This window comes from Rattus rattus, chromosome 5 (genome assembly GCF_011064425.1).
Source record: "Rattus rattus isolate New Zealand chromosome 5, Rrattus_CSIRO_v1, whole genome shotgun sequence".
Lineage (NCBI taxonomy): Eukaryota > Metazoa > Chordata > Mammalia > Rodentia > Muridae > Rattus > Rattus rattus.
In genome coordinates, this window is record NC_046158.1 from 2,609,761 (window position 1) to 2,629,030 (window position 19,270).

The 19,270-nt window shown below is 45.6% G+C and overlaps 1 protein-coding gene across 7 annotated transcripts in view; it reads left to right on the forward strand.

Moving 5' to 3' along the window:
- Positions 1 to 19,270, forward strand: part of Garnl3 (GTPase activating Rap/RanGAP domain like 3) — a 140,690-nt gene that overhangs the window by 105,305 nt on the left and 16,115 nt on the right. For all 7 annotated transcript variants that reach the window (XM_032902709.1, XM_032902711.1, XM_032902710.1 and 4 more), the window contains 8 exons: positions 1,163 to 1,267; positions 3,239 to 3,313; positions 6,173 to 6,284; positions 10,692 to 10,790; positions 11,085 to 11,201; positions 12,658 to 12,836; positions 14,628 to 14,786; positions 16,233 to 16,299. In XM_032902709.1, coding sequence (XP_032758600.1) covers positions 1,163 to 1,267; positions 3,239 to 3,313; positions 6,173 to 6,284; positions 10,692 to 10,790; positions 11,085 to 11,201; positions 12,658 to 12,836; positions 14,628 to 14,786; positions 16,233 to 16,299 — 913 coding nt within the window. The remainder of the gene's footprint in view (positions 1 to 1,162; positions 1,268 to 3,238; positions 3,314 to 6,172; positions 6,285 to 10,691; positions 10,791 to 11,084; positions 11,202 to 12,657; positions 12,837 to 14,627; positions 14,787 to 16,232; positions 16,300 to 19,270) is intronic.

Sequence of the window (19,270 nt, forward strand, 5' to 3'; positions counted from 1 at the left end):
ATCACACATACACACACACACATACACACACACACATACACACACACACACACATATACACACACATACAAACACACATACACACACATACACACACACATACACACACACATACACACACACATACACACACACACATCACACACACACACAAAACATACATATAAACATATAAACAAATGTAATTTAATTTTTAAGTTTTCCTATTTGACAAGTGAATAATTCTCTTAAAATTTGATTATTCATTCATAAAGTCCAGTAAAAGTAATTAACTTCCAATGATGTATGTAAATGAGAGGTGTCTGTCACTCATCCAGGGAGACAAGCTATGAAAATAAACTAGAACAGACTGGCCTTTCTCTCTGCATATGATCCCTTTTATAGCATCGCTTGACTTTTGGTCTGGTTGGTGTACTCTAAAAATTCTCAGGGAATGACCAGGCCAGCCCCAGGACCCCACAACAAATCTACAGAGATCAGGGGAGGCTTCAGAGAAGCCACCATAATGAATCCTCATGTCCTCTGGCCTGAGCTAGGATATTGTGACCACACCAAACATGCTAATCCAGTCAGGCTCTGTGACCTACACAGACAGAGGCCAGGTCTGCCATGTCTGTTAGAGTAGTGGGCACTCAGCCAGGGCTTGATGAATGTTCTAGAGGGAAAGACCAAGCACAGTGATAAGTATCCTCTGTGTACTACCTCACTGATCCCCACCACATGCCTAGGGGACAAGGAGACTCAGAAGTTAACACATAGGATCCCAGGACCACACAGCCCCAGGGGTACCATTGCCATGGAATATGTTAGGTTCCTGGAGGGCCACTCCATGGGACTGGATCCTGGAGCTGGGCAGTGTGGTAGCCTGGGTCACAAGGCTGGGAAATGAAGCTGCTGGTTTGCTTGACCATGCTCTTTCTCAGTTTTTACACAGTGCAGGCTGTACGTGTCGGGACTCTATTCCTGTATCTGCCACAGTGCTGAACAGATGCTGAGAGCAGAGATAGTACTGTTTAGACGAATGGGTGTGTGTGTGTGTGTGTGTGTGTGTGTGTGTGTGTGTGTGTGTGTGTGTGTGAGTGCGCGCGCGCATGTGTGTAGACACCAAAAGATGAGACTTGGCAACTGTCTTAGGAGTCCCAACCCTGTTTTTCTTTTTCAGAATATGCTCAATCGGCGATCTTTCAGTGATGTTTTACCCGAGTCACCCAAGTCAGCACGGAAGAAAGAGGAGGCCCGCCAGGCCGAGTTTGTTAGAATAGGGCAGGTATGTTTGATTCCACAGCTCCTGAGAAGTGTGGTTCTAAGTCCCTCCAAACTAGACAGTCCACAACCAGACTTTTTTTTTTTTTCATTTTTAGTTTTTTTCAAGACAGGGTTTCTCTGTGTAGCCCTGGCTGTCCTGGAACTCACTCTGTAGACCAGGCTGTCCTCTGCCTCCCAAGTACTGGGATTAAAGTTGTGAGCACAAATGCCCAGTGGAGGCTGTGCTTTCCTTGCTGTCCTAGTGGACATTTTTCTCCTGTGGATAAACGCCATGACCAAAGGTTTCCCAGAGGTAAAAGGCTTTACTTCTTCTAGCCTTCAAACTGTCCCTGAAGGAAGTCAGGGCAGGAGCTCAGGGCAGGAACCTGTGGCCAGGAGCTGAAGCAGAGGCCGTGGGAGAACACTACTTACACCTCACTCTCCACGGCTTGCTCACTCTGCTTTCCAACACGACCCAGGACCACATGCCCTGGTTCACAGCTCTCAGAGTGAGCTCCCGTGTCAATTGTTAATCAAGAAAACGTCCCACACCCTTGCCCACAAGCCAGTTCAATGGAAGCATTTTTTTTAGTTGAGGTTCCCTCTCCCCACATGACCCTGACTGGCATCAAGCTGACAAAAAGACTTCCTACCTGCAGGCTTCATGATTATCTCAAAATTGTGGTGGAAAGACAAAAGGCTTTGACAGCTGTGTAGATTTGATTCCCTTTGCAAAAGAATAATGCTCTACTGCAGGGGGACAGCTCCTGCTGTCCAGATAACTCCTGGCAAAGGAGCTAAGATGTCTCACCTGCCTAGTAGGAATTCTCTGAAGAAGTGGAAGCTATTTTGAAAATCACCAGATTTAACACTAAAACCCTCCATGACCTACAGCACAGTAGGAGAGGTCAGGGCCTCCAGCAGCAGGTAGGCATGTCTAGGAGCAGAACTCTAGGCAGCAAGGCAAGTAAAAGGAGAGACCTGTGATCACAGGACACATGCTTCAAAATATGTATCACACTTTGTTAAAGACACCTAGGGCTGGCAAGATGGATAAGCAGGTAAGGAAGCTAGCCACTAAGCATGACACCTAAATCCAACACACATACAAAAGGTGAGAAGTGTATTCAGTGGATTGTCCTCCGTCCTCCATATAACTGACACAGTTGTCCTCCGTCCTCCATATAACTGACACAGTTGTCCTCCGTCCTCCATATAACTGACACAGTTGTCCTCCGTCCTCCATATAACTGACACAGTTGTCCTCCGTCCTCCATATAACTGACACAGTTGTCCTCCGTCCTCCATATAACTGACACAGTTGTCCTCCGTCCTCCATATAACTGACACAGTTGTCCTCCGTCCTCCATATAACTGACACAGTTGTCCTCCGTCCTCCATATAACTGACACAGTTGTCCTCCGTCCTCCATATAACTGGCACAGTTGTCCTCCATCCTCCATATAACTGACACAGTTGTCCTCCCTATAACTGACACAGTTGTCCTCTGTCCTCCATATAACTGACACAGTTGTCCTCCCTATAACTGACACAGTTGTCCTCTGTCCTCCATATAACTGACACAGTTGTCTTCTGTTGTCTGTTTAACTGTTACAAATGTCCTCTTACTTTCATCCTTGCACCGTAGCATACACACACAAAATAGGTATGTAAACATTTTTTTTATATCTTAAATATTTGGCCCCTCCTTTTAGGGGATCTTGAGCTATCAAGATTGGCAAGAACCTAGGCATCTATTTTTCAGCAGTCTTAGTTTAGAAATCACAAGACTAATAGAACTGATTTACACACTAGAAACACTGGTTGTATTTTGGGCCATAACCCTGAGTGGGGCTTAACCATCTCCTTAGAGGACCTTCAACTTTAACCCCAAATTACTCTTGACTCATTGCTTTTTCTCAAACCTTAATTGTTCACCTGCTGACCTTTCACTGCCTGATCCCAAACCTTAAGGGACATCTCTGTTCATCAGGCCCTGAAGCTCAAGTCCATTGTGAGAGGGGATGCCCCATCAAGCTTGGCAGCATCAGGGATATGTAAAAAGGAGGTAAGTGCTTAGCACTTCTGAGAGCTGTGAATGTCCTCTGTGCTCCGTGACTTATGGAAACAGTTGGGGCAGGAGGGTGTCGCCTTCAGAGGCCTCAGCAACCCAGGTCACATAGCCTGTATGTTCACAGATGGCAAGCCATGGGCCAGGCCAGTTCAGTCAAGATGCTTCCTTCCACTGTGCTCCTCTAGCTCCATGTACGTTCATGTCACCTGACCTCAGCCCAGTACCAACAGCAAGATCCCAGAGCAGTGACTCTCAGAGTATGTCCAAGTCACTGTCAGCCTCTAACCCAGCAGTTCCCAATCTGTGGGGCACAACCCCTTGAAGGGCCCCATACCAGATACTTACAATTCATGACAGTAGTAACATTACAGTTAGGAAGTAGCAGTGAAATAATTTTATGTTTGGGGTCACCACGACACGAGGCACTGTGTTAAAAGGCCACAGCATTGGGACTGTCGAAAGCCACTGCTCTAATCCAATAGGCTGGGAGTCAGCTCGAAAGGCCACTGACCTGGTTTCCTGTCTGTGGCTGAAATAAAAGATCCTGGCGAGAAGCAATGGAGGGCGGGGAGGATTACTTTAGCTCATGGCTAGGTTAGTGCATCTCCTTAGAGAGGAGCTGCCATCACACCCACAATAAAGAACAGAAAGAACCCTTGCTCAAATCCTCACTTGCTTGATTTCTCCACTGTTGGATAGTCCAGCACACCTGCCTAGGAATTGATACTGCCTCAGTGGACCAAGTCCTTCCTCATCCATTAAGTCAGTCCCTGAGAGATATACCCCTAGGTCAGCCCAGTGTAGACACCTCCTCCCTGTGACTCTCTTCTCAAGTAACACTGGGTCACGTTAATGACAGAGTTAACCATCAAGCTGCTCAGGTGAGAAACCATTACATAACATATAGCCAAGTAGCCAAGCAGGAAGTCCTACAGTCTTCTACTTCCTATTTTCACTTTCGAAAGCCAGTAGGATAGGAAAGTGTTCATCAAGAGCAGGCTAGGGACTGGAAGAGCACTTGCGGAGGACCTAAGTTCAGGTGCCCTCACCCACACAGGTGGCTCACATCACCTGTAACTCCAGCTCCAAGGGATCCTCTTCTCGCCTCTCCCAACACCCAGGTCTATGCTTTTTAGTGTAACTGAGAACCAGAGAGATGGCTCAGTGGCTAAAGGCGCTTGCCACTGCGCCTGACCACCAGAGATCAGTCCTGTGACCCACAGGGGCTGGAAGAAGAAAACTGATAACTTGTCCTCTGACCTCCACAGGCACATAGTGCTGTACACACACACACACACACACACACACACACACACACACACACACACACACACAGAGACACACACACATTAATTAATTAATTAATTAATTAATGAAGTTTTTAGAACTTAATGCAACATTGCACTCTGTGTGCATAGTAGGAATGTGTGAGTTCCTAAATGCTTTATAAACAGTGCTCATTCTGACATTTTTAACTTCTTAGACACATATTCCAAACAAAGTCTATTCATAAAAACTTGTTCACAGTGCACAAGAGAAAAAGCTGCTTCCATTGTTGGGGTCAGTTTATAAGCAGAGGGTCTTGGGTCTTCCAGGTGAAGAGCCCTTCTGCCTCCTGCCAGGGGGCACTTTGCTACTAAGACTCAGTTGGTGTCTGCTCATCCAGAGGACTTGGGTTCCACTCCTAGCACCGGCATGACAGCTAACAACTGTTTGCACAAAAGCCCCAGGGAATCTGATGCCCTCTTCTGGCCTCTAAACACCCTGCATGCACAGAGTGCATGGGCATACATGCAGGCAAAATGCCCGTATGAACAAATAATAATAATATTTTCAGAAGCCCAGGTAAGGGCTGGGGTGATGTCTCAATGAGGAAAGTTAGGGCCTGAGTTCAGATTCCCAGAGCCCCAGCCCAGTGTGGGAATTCATGCAAGGAGTAGAAGTCTGTTAAAATGTTTGCAGCTCTCAGCACTGGGAATATAGCTCTGTGGGTGGACACTTGCCTAGCATGCTAGAGGCCTTGGGTTCAATTCTCAGTGCCACAAACAAAAGCCCATCCACCATGCTGTATGACTAAGACCCTAGTAAGCAATGCCTGCCAACTCCTGGCCTTCACATCCACCTCGGGGGCCATTGTGAGGGAGAGCTAACTTTATCCCCGGAACAGAAAGAAGCTAAGGTCCCAGGAAGTGTTGATGCAGTGTGACATTTCACACGGAGGCTGGAAAAAGTGTGCGTGGATGTGAACGTGCCACATGGGGACCTGGAGTTACTTCATTAGCAGCTCTTGCTGTTTTCCTGCAAAATACCTGCTACTTTTTCTGTAAGATTTTGTAGCTTCGTGTGGGTCAGTAAACACCTATATATTAAGACATTCTCAACCTCTTGCATTGTGTATGGTTTAATGATTTTGCTGAACCAGCAACACAGAAATCTTACCTTTTTTAAAATAGCTATGTGGGGCTTCTCTTTATGCTAAACTAACACCAACCCTCTTTTTTAAAAAAAAAAAAAAAAAAAAAAAGTAAAAGGCACCAATTGGCCCAACTTCTAGGTGTTAAAGGAAACTGCTTTTAAAACATTACCAATGTTTCTGTTGCCCAAAGAACAACAATATGGTCATACAGAGACAGGGAGCGGTGCTAGAAGTGCAGAAGTCACTGCTTTCCTGTGGCATCCATATTTAAAAGGAGGTTTTTCTCCTGGAGAAGGATAACTGAGTCCAGACCTAGTAGTTCCCAGGTCTGGTGCCGCTCATTACTGTGCAGTATCTGTGTTACTGTTTCCATCTGTGGGACACAGTGTGGTTTTTTTCTGGTACACTTACTCTCCGATGCTTGTGTTGCCTCACAGCCTTGGGAGCCCCAATGTTTCTGCTGTAATTTCCCTCACGAAGCTGTGTGTGCAGATCCCTGGGGCCAGGCCTTGCTGGTTTCCACTGATGCCGGCGTCTTGCTAGTGGATGGTTAGTGAGTAGCACTCCTGAATGTCTTCTTTTGTGTGACTTGTGGTATTTCTGAGGTGGGTGACTGCTCCTTTAGACCATAAATGCCTGGTCCCTAGGGGAGTTAGCCAGGTTTGATTTTCTAATCAATGGAACCCCTCATTTCAGACATGTGCTCCAAGAGGGTATATTTTGTGCTCAGCATGCTGGGAGGCTCATCCCTTCCCCCAATCTCCAATCAGTTCCTGGATATTAAGCCACCTACTAAAAGGTTCTTCTTCAGCAAACACTCATTATGGTCCCAGCACTTAACCTTAAATAAAAAGAGACATATTATTTCACATCATTTTCTTAGAGGACACAAGCTTTCTTGAAGCCTTTAAAAAAAATCTTGACTGGAAAAAAAAACTTGATGTCTAAAACAAATTAAATGAATTTTAAACTGTTTTGATGGCTATATAGAAGCAGAAACGTTCTGGCAGGAAGACAGACTGCTACTCAGTATTAAATGGTGCCTTCTGACAGTGAGCTGGACCGGCCTGCCTGGGAGATAATCTCACACAGCAACCACCACAGGCAAGGCCTCACTACAGCGCTGGTGGGATGTACACTCCAGAACAGGAGGAAGTGCCTTTACATTAGTCTAGAGGCACCCTCTGGTGAGAGTGGCTTGGTAGCCTAAAACGATGTCACCTTCCCTCTCTACAGTAAGCCCTCTTGTCCCCCAGACCTCTTCCTGAGCACACTCACTAGGTCCCAGCTGTTTGCCAGCTGCTTTCTGTGGGGCAGCAGGAGCAAACTGACCTTACCTGGGATTTTCCATATAGGTCTTGATCATGTTTCCCATAACCTAATTATATCTGTAATGAAATCAATAAAATAACAATAGAAGAAAACCAAGGGTGGGGGTTATATAGTTCAATAAAAACCACCTCCTAGGATTATAAGCCCTGGGTTTCCCATCTCCAAAAAGAAAATCTATCTTCTCTGAGCCTCTGGCTTCAAAAGGCTAAGAAATCACTGGGGGCAAGGCCTATAACTGCAAAGAGGGGGCAGCAGGGCTGAGGGCCTGCAGCCGGTTGTAATACATAGGCAGTAACTAAAAGGCCATTGTCATCTTTGCCAGTGATCTGTAAAAGCTCACAAAATCCCAGGGAAGTGCAACCGAAAGTTTCTTTTTATTTTCAAAACTCAAAGCAGATCTTAGATATTTAGTCTTTAAATTTTATAGATGAAGAAACAGACCTAAAGTAATACCATGGCCTGTGTAAAATCACATGGCCATTTGGTGGGTCTGACTAGGTCTGACTAGAGCTTGGTACAGTGCCAACCACTCCACTTAAACACGGCAAACTCTGCTTGCATTTCTGTTTTGACCTTGATGCCAATTTCAAAAACCTTAGTCCTGGGTAGATAGATCTATAGGATTTTACCACTAGGAAATGTTTAACATTCTCTAGTTTTCCTTTGAGATCAAAGAAAAGTATCCCAGGTCAAGACTGGATATAACCTCAGGGCAGTGTGGGGTGGGGGAGACTGAGAGGATTGGGGGGAGGGGAAGCCAAGGTCAGGATGTACTATAGGAGAGAATTTAAAAAAAAAAAAAAAGATTAAGATCCAAACCGGATCAAGTCTTTTCTGCAATCATACCTTTTGGGTCAGAGTATAATGGTGGCCTCCGTTCAAAGGAAAGTCTTTTCTGTCGGCCTGGAGCAGGCACGCAGGCTGTTCCTCTCCTGTCCACTGGCACCCACCCTCAGCTTTTGCAGAGAAGAAGGCCTGAGCTATCTTTGCACCTCAGCGTGTGCTGTCCTTCCATTCCTCCTTAGCTGGCCTTCTGCTCTACACATGGTCATAGCACAGACAGTTTTTGTGAGTCGGTCTGTCCCTTTCGGTTCAGGCTGACTCCTGTCCTAGCCCAATAGCTTTTACTTAATTTCATTAGACTTGCCCTGGAGATTCTACTTCTTTTAAGGTCATAATCTTTTTTTAAAGATTAATTTATATACCAGGTGTGCAGTGTTCTGCCTGCATGTATGCCTATAGGCCAGAAGAGGGCACCAGATTACATTATGGATGGTTATAAGGCATCGTGGGGTTGCTGGGAATTGAACTCAGGACTTCTGGAAGAGCACCCAGTGCCCTTAACCTCTGAGCCATCTCTCCAGCCTTTAAGGTCACAGTTTTTAAAGACTCGAGACTCTCTGCACTGTGAGTGCAGCAAATCCTGCTTTAAGGGACAAGTCACTGAGTAAGTAGGCTGTCCCCTTTTCAATTTTATGGTAATAGAAAGTTCTCTCTGAAGACTTTGTCTTCATACCAAGATTACAAAAAGGAATAATTAGTCAAGCAGCCACTACATTGTCACTTTCTCCTGTTCTTGCCTTCTCGCCTTCCTGTCTGCATACAAACCCTTTAGTTAGCTGAAGATCAGAGGGGGGTGCATACAGTCCATGCTAGGCTCGGCGGTACACAGTGTGCCTCTGTTTCCAGCGTACCAGGGCATTGGGTCCGTCCTTTTTGGCTCCACGTGTTTCAGGAGTGAACACGTTTTCTGAACACTTCTGAGCATCTGGTTCATTCTTGGTTAGCTAGGAATGTTACAAGTGCCAAACAATTCTGGTAAATGAGGTATCTAAATTAAAGAATGTAGGATGCTTCCGGGTCTGACACCCACTAAGCCCTTAGAGACTGTGGCTGACCGGCCACTCCTGACAGTCCTGTGGACCCATAAAATAATTGCAGTTGTTCACCCAGATACAACAGTGCCGGAGTTATCGTCCCATGTTCTGAACAGGCAAGTCCTCCTGGCAACGTTACCGAGTCCATAGTATGAGAAGAAAAGGAAGGACTGTGGCTGGTAGTCTGTCTGCCCTACGCCCCACTAAAGGACTAGAAGCAAGCTCTGTGACTAGGGGAACATGGACAGGCTGTTTAACTCACGGGACCTGTTACAGACAGATCCTGAACTTCCCAGGCCAACTGGAGCTGCAGCCCCTCTCCACTGAGAATGCTATTGGTCCTGATGACAGAGGCCCTGCCCCTGCAGGGAATCACCCAGAGAGGGATCAGCTCCCAGTGCCATTTCTATTTCTGGAAAAGGCCTAAGCCCTATGCCCCCTTGCACCTAAATTCTTAAGAAACAGTAATCCAGGCCCACAACAAAGCCAGGAAGAGTGGGTGCAGATGAAAAGCTGCTAGAAGCTCCTGCCTGAGATGTCCGCACCATCCCTGCTGCTCTCAGCCTCCTCCTTCTGCAGCAGAACAGGGATTCTCTCAGCTGATACAACCTCAGCCTGTAGGGGCAACAAAGTAGCTATTACCATTAGCAACTTCTGATACCCTCAAAATCAAACTGCATCTCTAGTTACCATGTCTTGAGAACATGGAACTCTTACTGGGAGTTTTCATGTAGCATCCTTTGTTCCCCGTATGCAGACAGTTTAACTGATACTTCTCCCATTTTTTTTTTTTTTGGTCTCTAAAAAAGAATATTTCGAATTTCTATCTGAAAAAGTACTTAAAATGTATAAGCAGGGGGCTGGAGAGATGGCTCAGAGGTTAGGAACACTTGCTGCTCTTCCAGAGGTCCTGAGTTCAAATCGCAGCATCCATGTGGGCAGCTCACAACCATCCATAACTCCAGTTCCAGGGAATCTCAAGCCTCTGGCCTCCAAGGGCACCTGTACACTCATGCACATATCCATATGCAGGCTTATATATAACTAAAATTAATAACTTTTTTAAAATGTATTAGCAAACCAGTCGATGTTGGTACACACCTTTAAGCCCAGCACTGGGGAAGCAGAGGCAGGTGGATCTTTGTGAGTTCCAGGACACCCAGAGCTACACAGAGAAACCTTGTCTTGAAAAACAAAATAAAACAAAACAAAAAACCATAGAAGCAGGCTATTGATACAGACAGAGAGCTATTGATACAGACAGAGGGCATGCTAGGGATAGGACATGTTTGTATTTAAATGTAAAAAGTATTCAGTTTACTTTTCTTGAGAAATGCATGCAATAGTAGAAGATATGAGACTTTCTATTACAACATTTAAGATTTTAAAAATTGCAGTTTCTCCCGCCTGTGTCATTCTGTCCTTTACTACAGCTCCAGTAAACCTGGGGTTGAGACACCAACAAAAAAAAAAAAAACAAAAACAAAAACAAAACAAAAAAAAACAAAAACAAAAACTTAGCTTCCTTTCATATCCCTGCTGCTCTGCCCACCCCCACAGAGAGTTCTCCATGCCACTGAGTGGGGCATAGCGGTACTTCTCCCACACAGAGGGAACAGTGCTTGAACTCCTTCTAAGACCTTATGAGAGCTCTAGAAGCTAACCACGTCCTTGACCAGAGAGGCTCAGGTCAGCCCCGGGCATGCATCACAGGTGGTACAGCAGGGTAACCAGATTTCTTTTCCAGATGACCTCCCATCCGTGCCCGTGTTTGACAGAACTCTACCCGTGAAGCAGATCCACGTGCTTGAGACTCTGGACCTTCTGGTTCTCAGAGCAGACAAAGGTGCTGCCCCTCAGATGGCTGCTCTGAGAAGAGCAAGATGGCGGGTGGCCCACTGCAGCCAACCACAGGGTTGCTGAGTCTGGGGTCTTGTCACTGTTGTTCTCCCCGATGTCAGTGCTGTGGCCTTTGGTGGCCCACTTGTCAGGATAGTGGAGGGAAGGGGAGTTTCATTCTCCCATGATTATGTGGAGCAAGCATGCTATGGGGTAGCTACAGTGGCTTGCACCCCAGAAAACTTTCCAACCCTGGTTTGTGTGTCTGACTGGGAGTCCTCTGCCTTCTCACTGTCACCAGGGAAAGATGCCCGCCTCTTTGTATTTCGGCTGAGTGCGGTGCAGAAAGGCCTTGATGGCAGGCAGACCGGAAGGAGCAGATCTGACTGCCGAGAAAACAAGCTGGAGAAAACCAAAGGTGAGGGCTGGGGAGGAACTCAGGTGGGGAGTGCTTGCCTGGACAGATTGAGGCCCTGCATTCGGTCCCTGGGGAGGCGCACTTGCCAAACTCCAGCAGAGCCCTGGGTTCGAGTCCCAGAACTGCCTAAATGGAATCTCGACTTCCCTAAGAAGCTACAAAACTAGGAAAGCAGGTTGAGGACAAGCAGTTTCAGACTTTGGGCCGCAGGTCTTTGAGTGAGTTCAGCTCTCTTTGCTAATCTATAATAAAAGACACTTTGGGATTTGGGTTCTTGGAGTCCTGATCAACCTCTACTTCCATTTCTATTGTGTAGCAGATACAAAGCCAAGTGCTGGGCCTGGAGACCTGACACAGAGGCCATGAGCAGTTGTTATTTTTGCAGTGGGCCCAGGTTCAATTCCCAGCATCTACATGGCAGATCACACTGCCTGTAGCGCCCCTTCTGACCTCCTCGGGCATCAGATGCACACATGGTGCATGTGCACACATGCAGGCCAAACACTCAGACACATTGTCTCACTTTTGTACTGCTGAGCTAAGATAGCATGACCAAGGCAACTACAGAAGAAGCAGTTGACAGTGGGCTTACAGTTTCAGATGGCCAGTCAGTGGCGCATGGCCCTAGAGCAGGAGCTCAGAGTTCATAACTGGAGACAACAAACAAGAGAGAGCGCTAACCGGGAACGGTGTGGGCTTTTGAAATCCCGAAGCTGGGTGACACACCTCCTCCAACAAGGCCACATCTCCTAATGCTTCCCAAACAGTTGCAGCAACTGAGGACCAAGCACTCAAATATGTGAGCCTGTGCAGACCAGTCTCATTCACCCTACACACAAAAGAAACCTAAAAAAGAGGGGTTGGGGATTTAGCTCAGCAGAAGAGCGCTTGCCTAGCGAGCGCAAGGCCCTGGGTTCGGTCCCCAGCTCCGAAAAAATAGAAAAAAAAAAAAAAAAAAAAACCTAAAAAGAGTACTAATAAACAAAACCAAGCGCACAAGCTGGGGAAAAGAGGCGGTGCCTTTCCTAACCGTGTTTCTATGTCATCTCTCCTGGTGTGTTATTTTCCTCGAGAAGCAGTTTAAGGGAGGAGGACTTGCTCTGGTGCAATGACTGCCGGTGTTTCACCTGTAGTCAAGAAGCAGAGCCCAAACAGGAAGTGTTAGGTGGGGCTGGTCTGTAAGACCTACCCCCAGCGACTCATGTCCTCCAGTGAGGCTCTGCCTTTTTAAGGTTCCACAGATTTCCAAAACAGTGAGACCAGCTGGGGACCATGTGTTCAAACACATGAGCAGGGGGAGGTGTTTCAAACTGAGCACCACAACACCAGGCGTCCAAAACATTGTCCCTGAGTTACACTTCAGTCCCAGGATTCTTAGGAACCATCCCCAAGGTCCCCAGCCTGGAGGCTTGCCACCCTCCCTGCTAGCATTGAATGTCATCTTTCCTCTTCCCAGGATGCCACCTATACGCTATTAATACTCACCACAGCAGAGAACTGAGAATCGTGGTTGCAATTCGCAATAAACTGCTTCTCATCACAAGGAAACCACACAACAAGCCAAGTGGGGTGCCAGGTACCTCACTCCTGTCCCCCCTGTCGGAGTCTCCTGTTGAGGAATTCCAGTATATCAGGGTAGGTTTGCTCTGCAGCTTGCTATCTCCTGACCCAGTTATTAATGGACTCCCTCTCTAGTCCTAAGCCTGTCCCACTTCTCAGTAACCCCTCTGGGATCCCAGCCTCCTGTGCCCTAACTTGTCCAGACATCTAAGCTCATTCACAATAGCTTCTACGAGTTCTGGGCATGAGCATAAAGCAGGGCAGAGTCTCTCTTCCCATAGAGCCTGCCTTCTAGATGAGCAGGCAAACACCTGATCCAAACACCGAGGCTGGGTATTGTGGCACATGGCTTCGATCCCAGCACCTAGAGGCAAAGGTAGGCAGGTCTCTGTGAGTTCAAAGCCAGCCTGGTCCACAAAGCAAGTTCCAGGACAGTCAGGGTTACACAGAGAAACCATGTCTCAAACCTAATCTCCCCAACTTAAGGAAGGAAGGAAGGAAGGAAGAGAGAGAGAGAAAGAAAGAGGGAGAGAGAAAAGAAAAGAAAAAAGAAAAAGAGTGCTGAGTCTAAGCAGGAACGGTAGGCGCAGAGAGCATGGGTAACGGTAGAGAGAGGAGGACCGGCTCTGCCTGAGCAGATGCGCAGTGAGGCATGAGTGCAAGGAGGGCCGCAGAAAGGGGGTGCTGAGGGCAAGCGCACACAGGGGGCCAAGCACCCTGAACCCTGGTGAAGGCACAGTGAGGCAGGAGTGACCGGTCTGAGGAGATAAAGTGACCACTTGAAGAGATCTGGAAGCAGACTGTCTGCAGCCCTAGAAGCCTTAACAGACTTTGACTTTGGCTCAGGAGAAGGTAGGAACTTTTAGAAAGTTCAATGCGAAGAAGTGGAGTGTTAAATCATTCAGAACATGGTTTGGGCAGTAGAAAAGCACACAGGGACCAAGCATGTCGATCAGACCTGCTCAAAGGCCAGAATCGGGTCTTGGTAGCTGGAGAAGCAGAAGAGGTGTAGAGCAGAGGGGTCTAGCCACCTTTGTCTGTGGGACGTATCAAAGCCTTCTGAAAACTGTCCCTTCCCATCACCCACCTCTTTTCAAAACAAACAAACAAACCCCTCCAATTGTTGGCGTGGTGGCGCACGCCTTTGATCTCAGCACTCTAAAGACAGAGGCAGGCAGATCTCTGTGAGTTTGAGGCCAGCCTGGTCTACAGAGTGAATTCCAGGATGGCCATGTTTCATAAAAACAAAAGTCAGCTAAAGTCATCAAGCTATGGGGTGTGCTCAACTTCAGCAGTGAGAGCCAAGTGTGGCAGCGGGCGAACTAAGGTGTTTTCACTCCTGAAGGCCTCCTGAATTACCATGCTCATAGGTTCCTGCTGCTGTTCTTGGGACAGAACACTCACCGTTACACTAAAGCAGGTTAAGATCTTGTTCTAATTAGGTGCCCACCTTCTCAAGATTACACTGTAATGAATCCTTATGTGGAGCAGTTAGGTACTATGAGCTCTAAATCAGATTCGCAGAGTTCAAATCATAAACGTTGTGACCGTAAGCAAGCCAGCGTTTCTTCCTCTGTAGAGTAATACCACACCCACTCCCAGGGGCTGGTACAAGGACCTGGTGCATGCAAGGCTCTCAGCCAAGTGGTCAGCAGTTTTTAATTACTAAGTCACGAGACAGAGAGTGGAGTCAGAGACTGAGGAGAGATTACAGGAAGGAGTCCAGTAAGACCCCTGCCATCTTTGAAGTACAGCTCCGTTGTGGCCAGACAGGTTGGACTCTTCTGGAAGGAGGGGCAGGCAGTAGAGGCGGCCTGAAGTCAGCCACTGTGTCCTGATGTGTCCTACTCTTCCTCGCCCACACAGGAAATCTGTCTGTGTGACTCCCCGGCAGTGATGGCCTTAGTGGATGGGCCAACAGAGGAGAGCGACAACCTCATCTGTGTGGCGTATCGCCATCAGTTCGATGTGGTAAATGAGAGCACAGGGGAAGCCTTTCGGCTGCACCATGTAGAGGCCAACAAGGTGAGCCGAAAAAAAAAAAAAAAAAAAAAAAAAAAAAAAAAAAAAAAAAAAAAAAAAAAAAAAAAAAAAAAAAAAAAAAAAAAAAAAAAAAAAAAAAAAAAAAAAAAAAAAAAAAAAAAAAAAAAAAAAAAAAAAAAAAAAAAAAAAAAAAAAAAAAAAAAAAAAAAAAAAAAAAAAAAAAAAAAAAAAAAAAAAAAAAAAAAAAAAAAAAAAAAAAAAAAAAAAAAAAAAAAAAAAAAAAAAAAAAAAAAAAAAAAAAAAAAAAAAAAAAAAAAAAAAAAAAAAAAAAAAAAAAAAAAAAAAAAAAAAAAAAAAAAAAAAAAAAAAAAAAAAAAAAAAAAAAAAAAAAAAAAAAAAAAAAAAAAAAAAAAAAAAAAAAAAAAAAAAAAAAAAAAAAAAAAAAAAAAAAAAAAAAAAAAAAAAAAAAAAAAAAAAAAAAAAAAAAAAAAAAAAAAAAAAAAAAAAAAAAAAAAAAAAAAAAAAAAAAAAAAAAAAAAAAAAAAAAAAAACAGTGGTGGGAACAGGTGGCAATAAGAGACAGTGGGGGCTTGTGTCTTCTAATTTTAGATGTCACTGTGATGTGCTTCAAAATCCTCTAGTCAGGTGAGGGGGCCCGGACCTTCAGTTCTCGAATTCATGAGGCTGAGAAAGGAGAATTGTGAAATCAAAGTTAACCTGGGCTACATAGTACTTTGAGGCCAACCTGGGCTACATAAGGCCCTGCCTCAAAATAATAATAATAAAAGTACATGCTGTGCATCTGTAACATATGCTGTGCTCCTGAGGCTGGGTCACATGGAGCTGCCTTCAAAGGGTGGGGTTTCTGGGTTCCAGAAGGCCAAGGGATGTCTGCAGCCCAGGCCGAGCACCCTGTGTCAAATCTGGACAGTGACAGCCCAGGGCCAAGCATGTCCCAGACCTACTCCACTGTTTTATGCTGTCTTTATGGAAAGACAGAGACAGAAATGGAGACGTACTGGGTGTTAGCACAGAGAGCCCTCACTGAAGGCCCAGGCGACATGTCAGGAAAAGATTGGGTCTGTGGGTCCCACAGCTGAGGGGCTCGCTCACCTCACATCCTGTGAGACAGGCTCAGTGCTGTCTGCTGGAGCATTGGTGTGAGCATGGAGTGAGTGGCACATTCGGCAGCCCTGTGACCCTGAGCATTCTGGGTAAACGGCATTCAGGAAAACACAAGCAGGATGCTGGACTCAGCTTCTGGAGGGGCAGGGAAATGGGGTGAGGACGTTCCACCCAGAGAGGAGAGAGAGCAAAGAGGTTGCTCTTACACCTGCGGCTCCTTGTGACCCTAGGCCCAGGTGTAGGTATAGGGGGGGCAAACATGGCTTTGTCCACCCTGAAGGCCACTGCTAGATGCCCAGAGCTTAAGGAAGTTCTTCAGGGACCCGATGCCACACTCCATGGCGCTGCCCGCTGTCATTGCAGGTCAATTTCGTTGCAGCTGTTGATGTGTATGAGGATGGAGAAGCCGGCCTGCTCCTCTGCTACAACTGTAAGTCAGGGAGCCTTCTGCTCTCGTGCACGAACCAGCCTGTTTCGGGGATGGTAGGACAGGGTCTCCCTACTCCCTCCCGCTGATCTAATGAACATTGCTGGATATGTCATCACAGTAGGGAGCATCTAAAATCTGTATCCCTCCCTGCAGCACCGCTGCAGCCCACGCCTCTCAGTGGCATGCTTACCAGGGCTGCCACCATGCACCTGCTTGCAGGGTATGGGGTGAAGACAGTGGCTTCCAGTTAGCAGGCCCTTACTGTATGCCAGCTGACCCAGGTCATTCAGATTCCCAGTTACAGCGGCCCACAGTGGGCTGTTATCTCCCTCCACCCGAGCCAGGCGAAGGAGGCTTGGAAAGGTGAGCTGCCTTCCTCAGGGTTGTGTAGCGACTCGGCCTGGGGAGGGTTTGCCTCTGACCTCTTGACCTCAGTAGCAGATGTTATCTTCCGTTACTGACCGGTGAATGCCCCTCATCTGAAGTGCCTAGGCCTCGAGTGCTTCAGATTTTGTATTTTATACTCTGGGATAGCACCACATACATGTCTGGGTATCCTGAAAATGGAACCCAAGTCTAAACACAACATTTATTTGTATTGTATACATGGCTGCTTAGGACCAGAGAGTAATTTCATGAGTTTCTGTTGTTATTTTAGAGTACCTGAATTTTTGACTTATTTTTTAATTTTTATTTTTGTTTTGATATGGAGTCTCATAGTGTCTACCCTGAAATTTACTCTGTAGACCAGAATAACCTTGAACTCACAGAGATCTGCCTGCCTCTGCCTCCTGAGTGCCAGGATGAGAGATGTGAGCCAGCGTGCTGAGCTGGTAGCTGTGACTTTTGCATTTCTCTGCTGTTAATAAATCAGCCTAAATCAAGCCTGTGTGGCTCAGTTATGTTAGTTTAGGTCAGGCAGAAGGGTAGGTTTTGGGCTGAGCAAATGTATCAGACACTCCTCCAGCTTTTCATGTGCTAATGAGCTAATGGGGGGTTGGAGAGATGGCTCAGGGACCAAGAGCATGTGTCCTTCTTGTACAGAACTCAGGTTCAGTTTCCAGTACCACATGGCAACTCACAACCATCTGTGACCTCCAGCCCCAAGGGAACTGAAGCCCTCTTCTGGCCTTGTTGGCAACAGGTGACAGGCAGGCAGAACACTCCCATACATGAAATGAATAAACTTTTTAAGTTATTCTTAAGCAAATGGGAATAAGGTTATTTCCTAGATATGGTTTAAAATTTTTAAAAGCACAGTTTTTCAGCCTAGAATCGTCAATTTTTAGAGTAGCAATTCTAGTTATAGCTCATAGATCAAATACTTTGATAAATAATTTATAATTAAATGGAAAACCCAGTTATCAACACAGAAATTTATCTGGTAGGTAGCATCTTCAAAATTCAAGACTTAACAAGGAATAGCCCAGGGAAGGTAGAACAGCAGCTCTCTGCTCTGAGCTCCCACAGGGACAAGTTTTAGCCCAAGCATTTCTCAAAACAGCGAATCTTTAGAATGCAGCCCTGTGGCTTTGTTAAAACATCTATGTAGGGAACGAACTGACCCTCTCCTCCCCACCCCACAAAAATATAAATAAATAAATAAATAAATAAATAAATAAATAAATAAATAAATAAAACCTTAAAACAGACCGGAAAGATGGCTCAGTGGTTAAGAGCAATGACTGCTCTCTGTCTTGTAGAGGAGGACCTGGGTTCAGTTCCCAGCACCATATGGTGGCTCACAGCCATCCATGACTGCAGTTTTAGAGGATCCAATGTCCTCTTCTGACCTCCACAGGCACCAGGTTTACATGGGGTACATAGATATCAATGCAGACAAAACACTCATACACATAAAATGAAAATAAACAAAACTTAAGTACACTAATTTTAAGATAGACATGGCGGTACAGTCCTGTAATACCTACCTGCATCAACAGAGCATATCAAGAGGGTTGCAAGTCCTGGACTACAGAGCAAGACACTGTCTCAAATCATATACGCAACCATTATTACCATTGTTATTTTAAAAGAAAAATACATGGGTAGGCATAAACAGCCTCTATAATAAGAAGAGATCTTGTTTCTACAAAGACATTCTTACTTTGAGAAAATTTGAGCTACATACACTAATATTCAGAGGTCAGAATAGACCAGGATCAGGTAGCTGAATTAAAGTGGCCTTAGCGGGGTTGGGGATTTAGCTCAGTGGTAGAGAGCTTGCCTAGGAAGCGCAAGGCCCTGGGTTCGGTCCCCAGCTCCAAAAAAAAGAACCAAAAAAAAAAAAAAAGTGGCCTTAGTGCAGCTGAAGTTCAGTTCCAAGTTTTCTAGCAATATGTTAAGAGGGTATATTAGTCAGGGTTCTATAGAGTAACAGAACTTAGAGAATTGATCTTTCTCATATACATATATATATATATGTCATAATGTATAATATATTATATATAAAGGGAATTTTTTAGAATGACTTGCAGACTATAGCCCAGCAAATCCAACAAAGGCTGCCTATAAACAGAAGGCCCAAGAATCCAATAGTTGTTCAGTCTAGGATGCTGGATGTCCCTCAGCTGGTCTTCAATATACACGGGAATTTCAAAGAACTAGGCTCTAATGCCAGTGAAGGAATGAACTTGCTATGGAGGGCAAGCAAGCAGGCATAAAGCAAGAGCTTCTTTCTTCTATGTCATTATATAGGCTGTCAGCAGAGGTGTGCCTCAGACTGGAGGTGGTGGGTCTTATCACCTCAGAGATCTGGAATAGAAGTGGATCTTCCCACTTCAAATATTGAGTAAAAATCCCTCACAGGTTTTTCCTACCCATTTTGGTTTTAGTTTTAAAAGATTTAGTCTTTTGACTACACTGTAGATATAATCAGGTTGACAGCCAAGAATCTCCATCAGCCATTACAGGTGGGTGCCGGGGCCAGCATGGTCTTCTTTTTTGTTGTGGGTTCCTCTTAAGGCAGCAG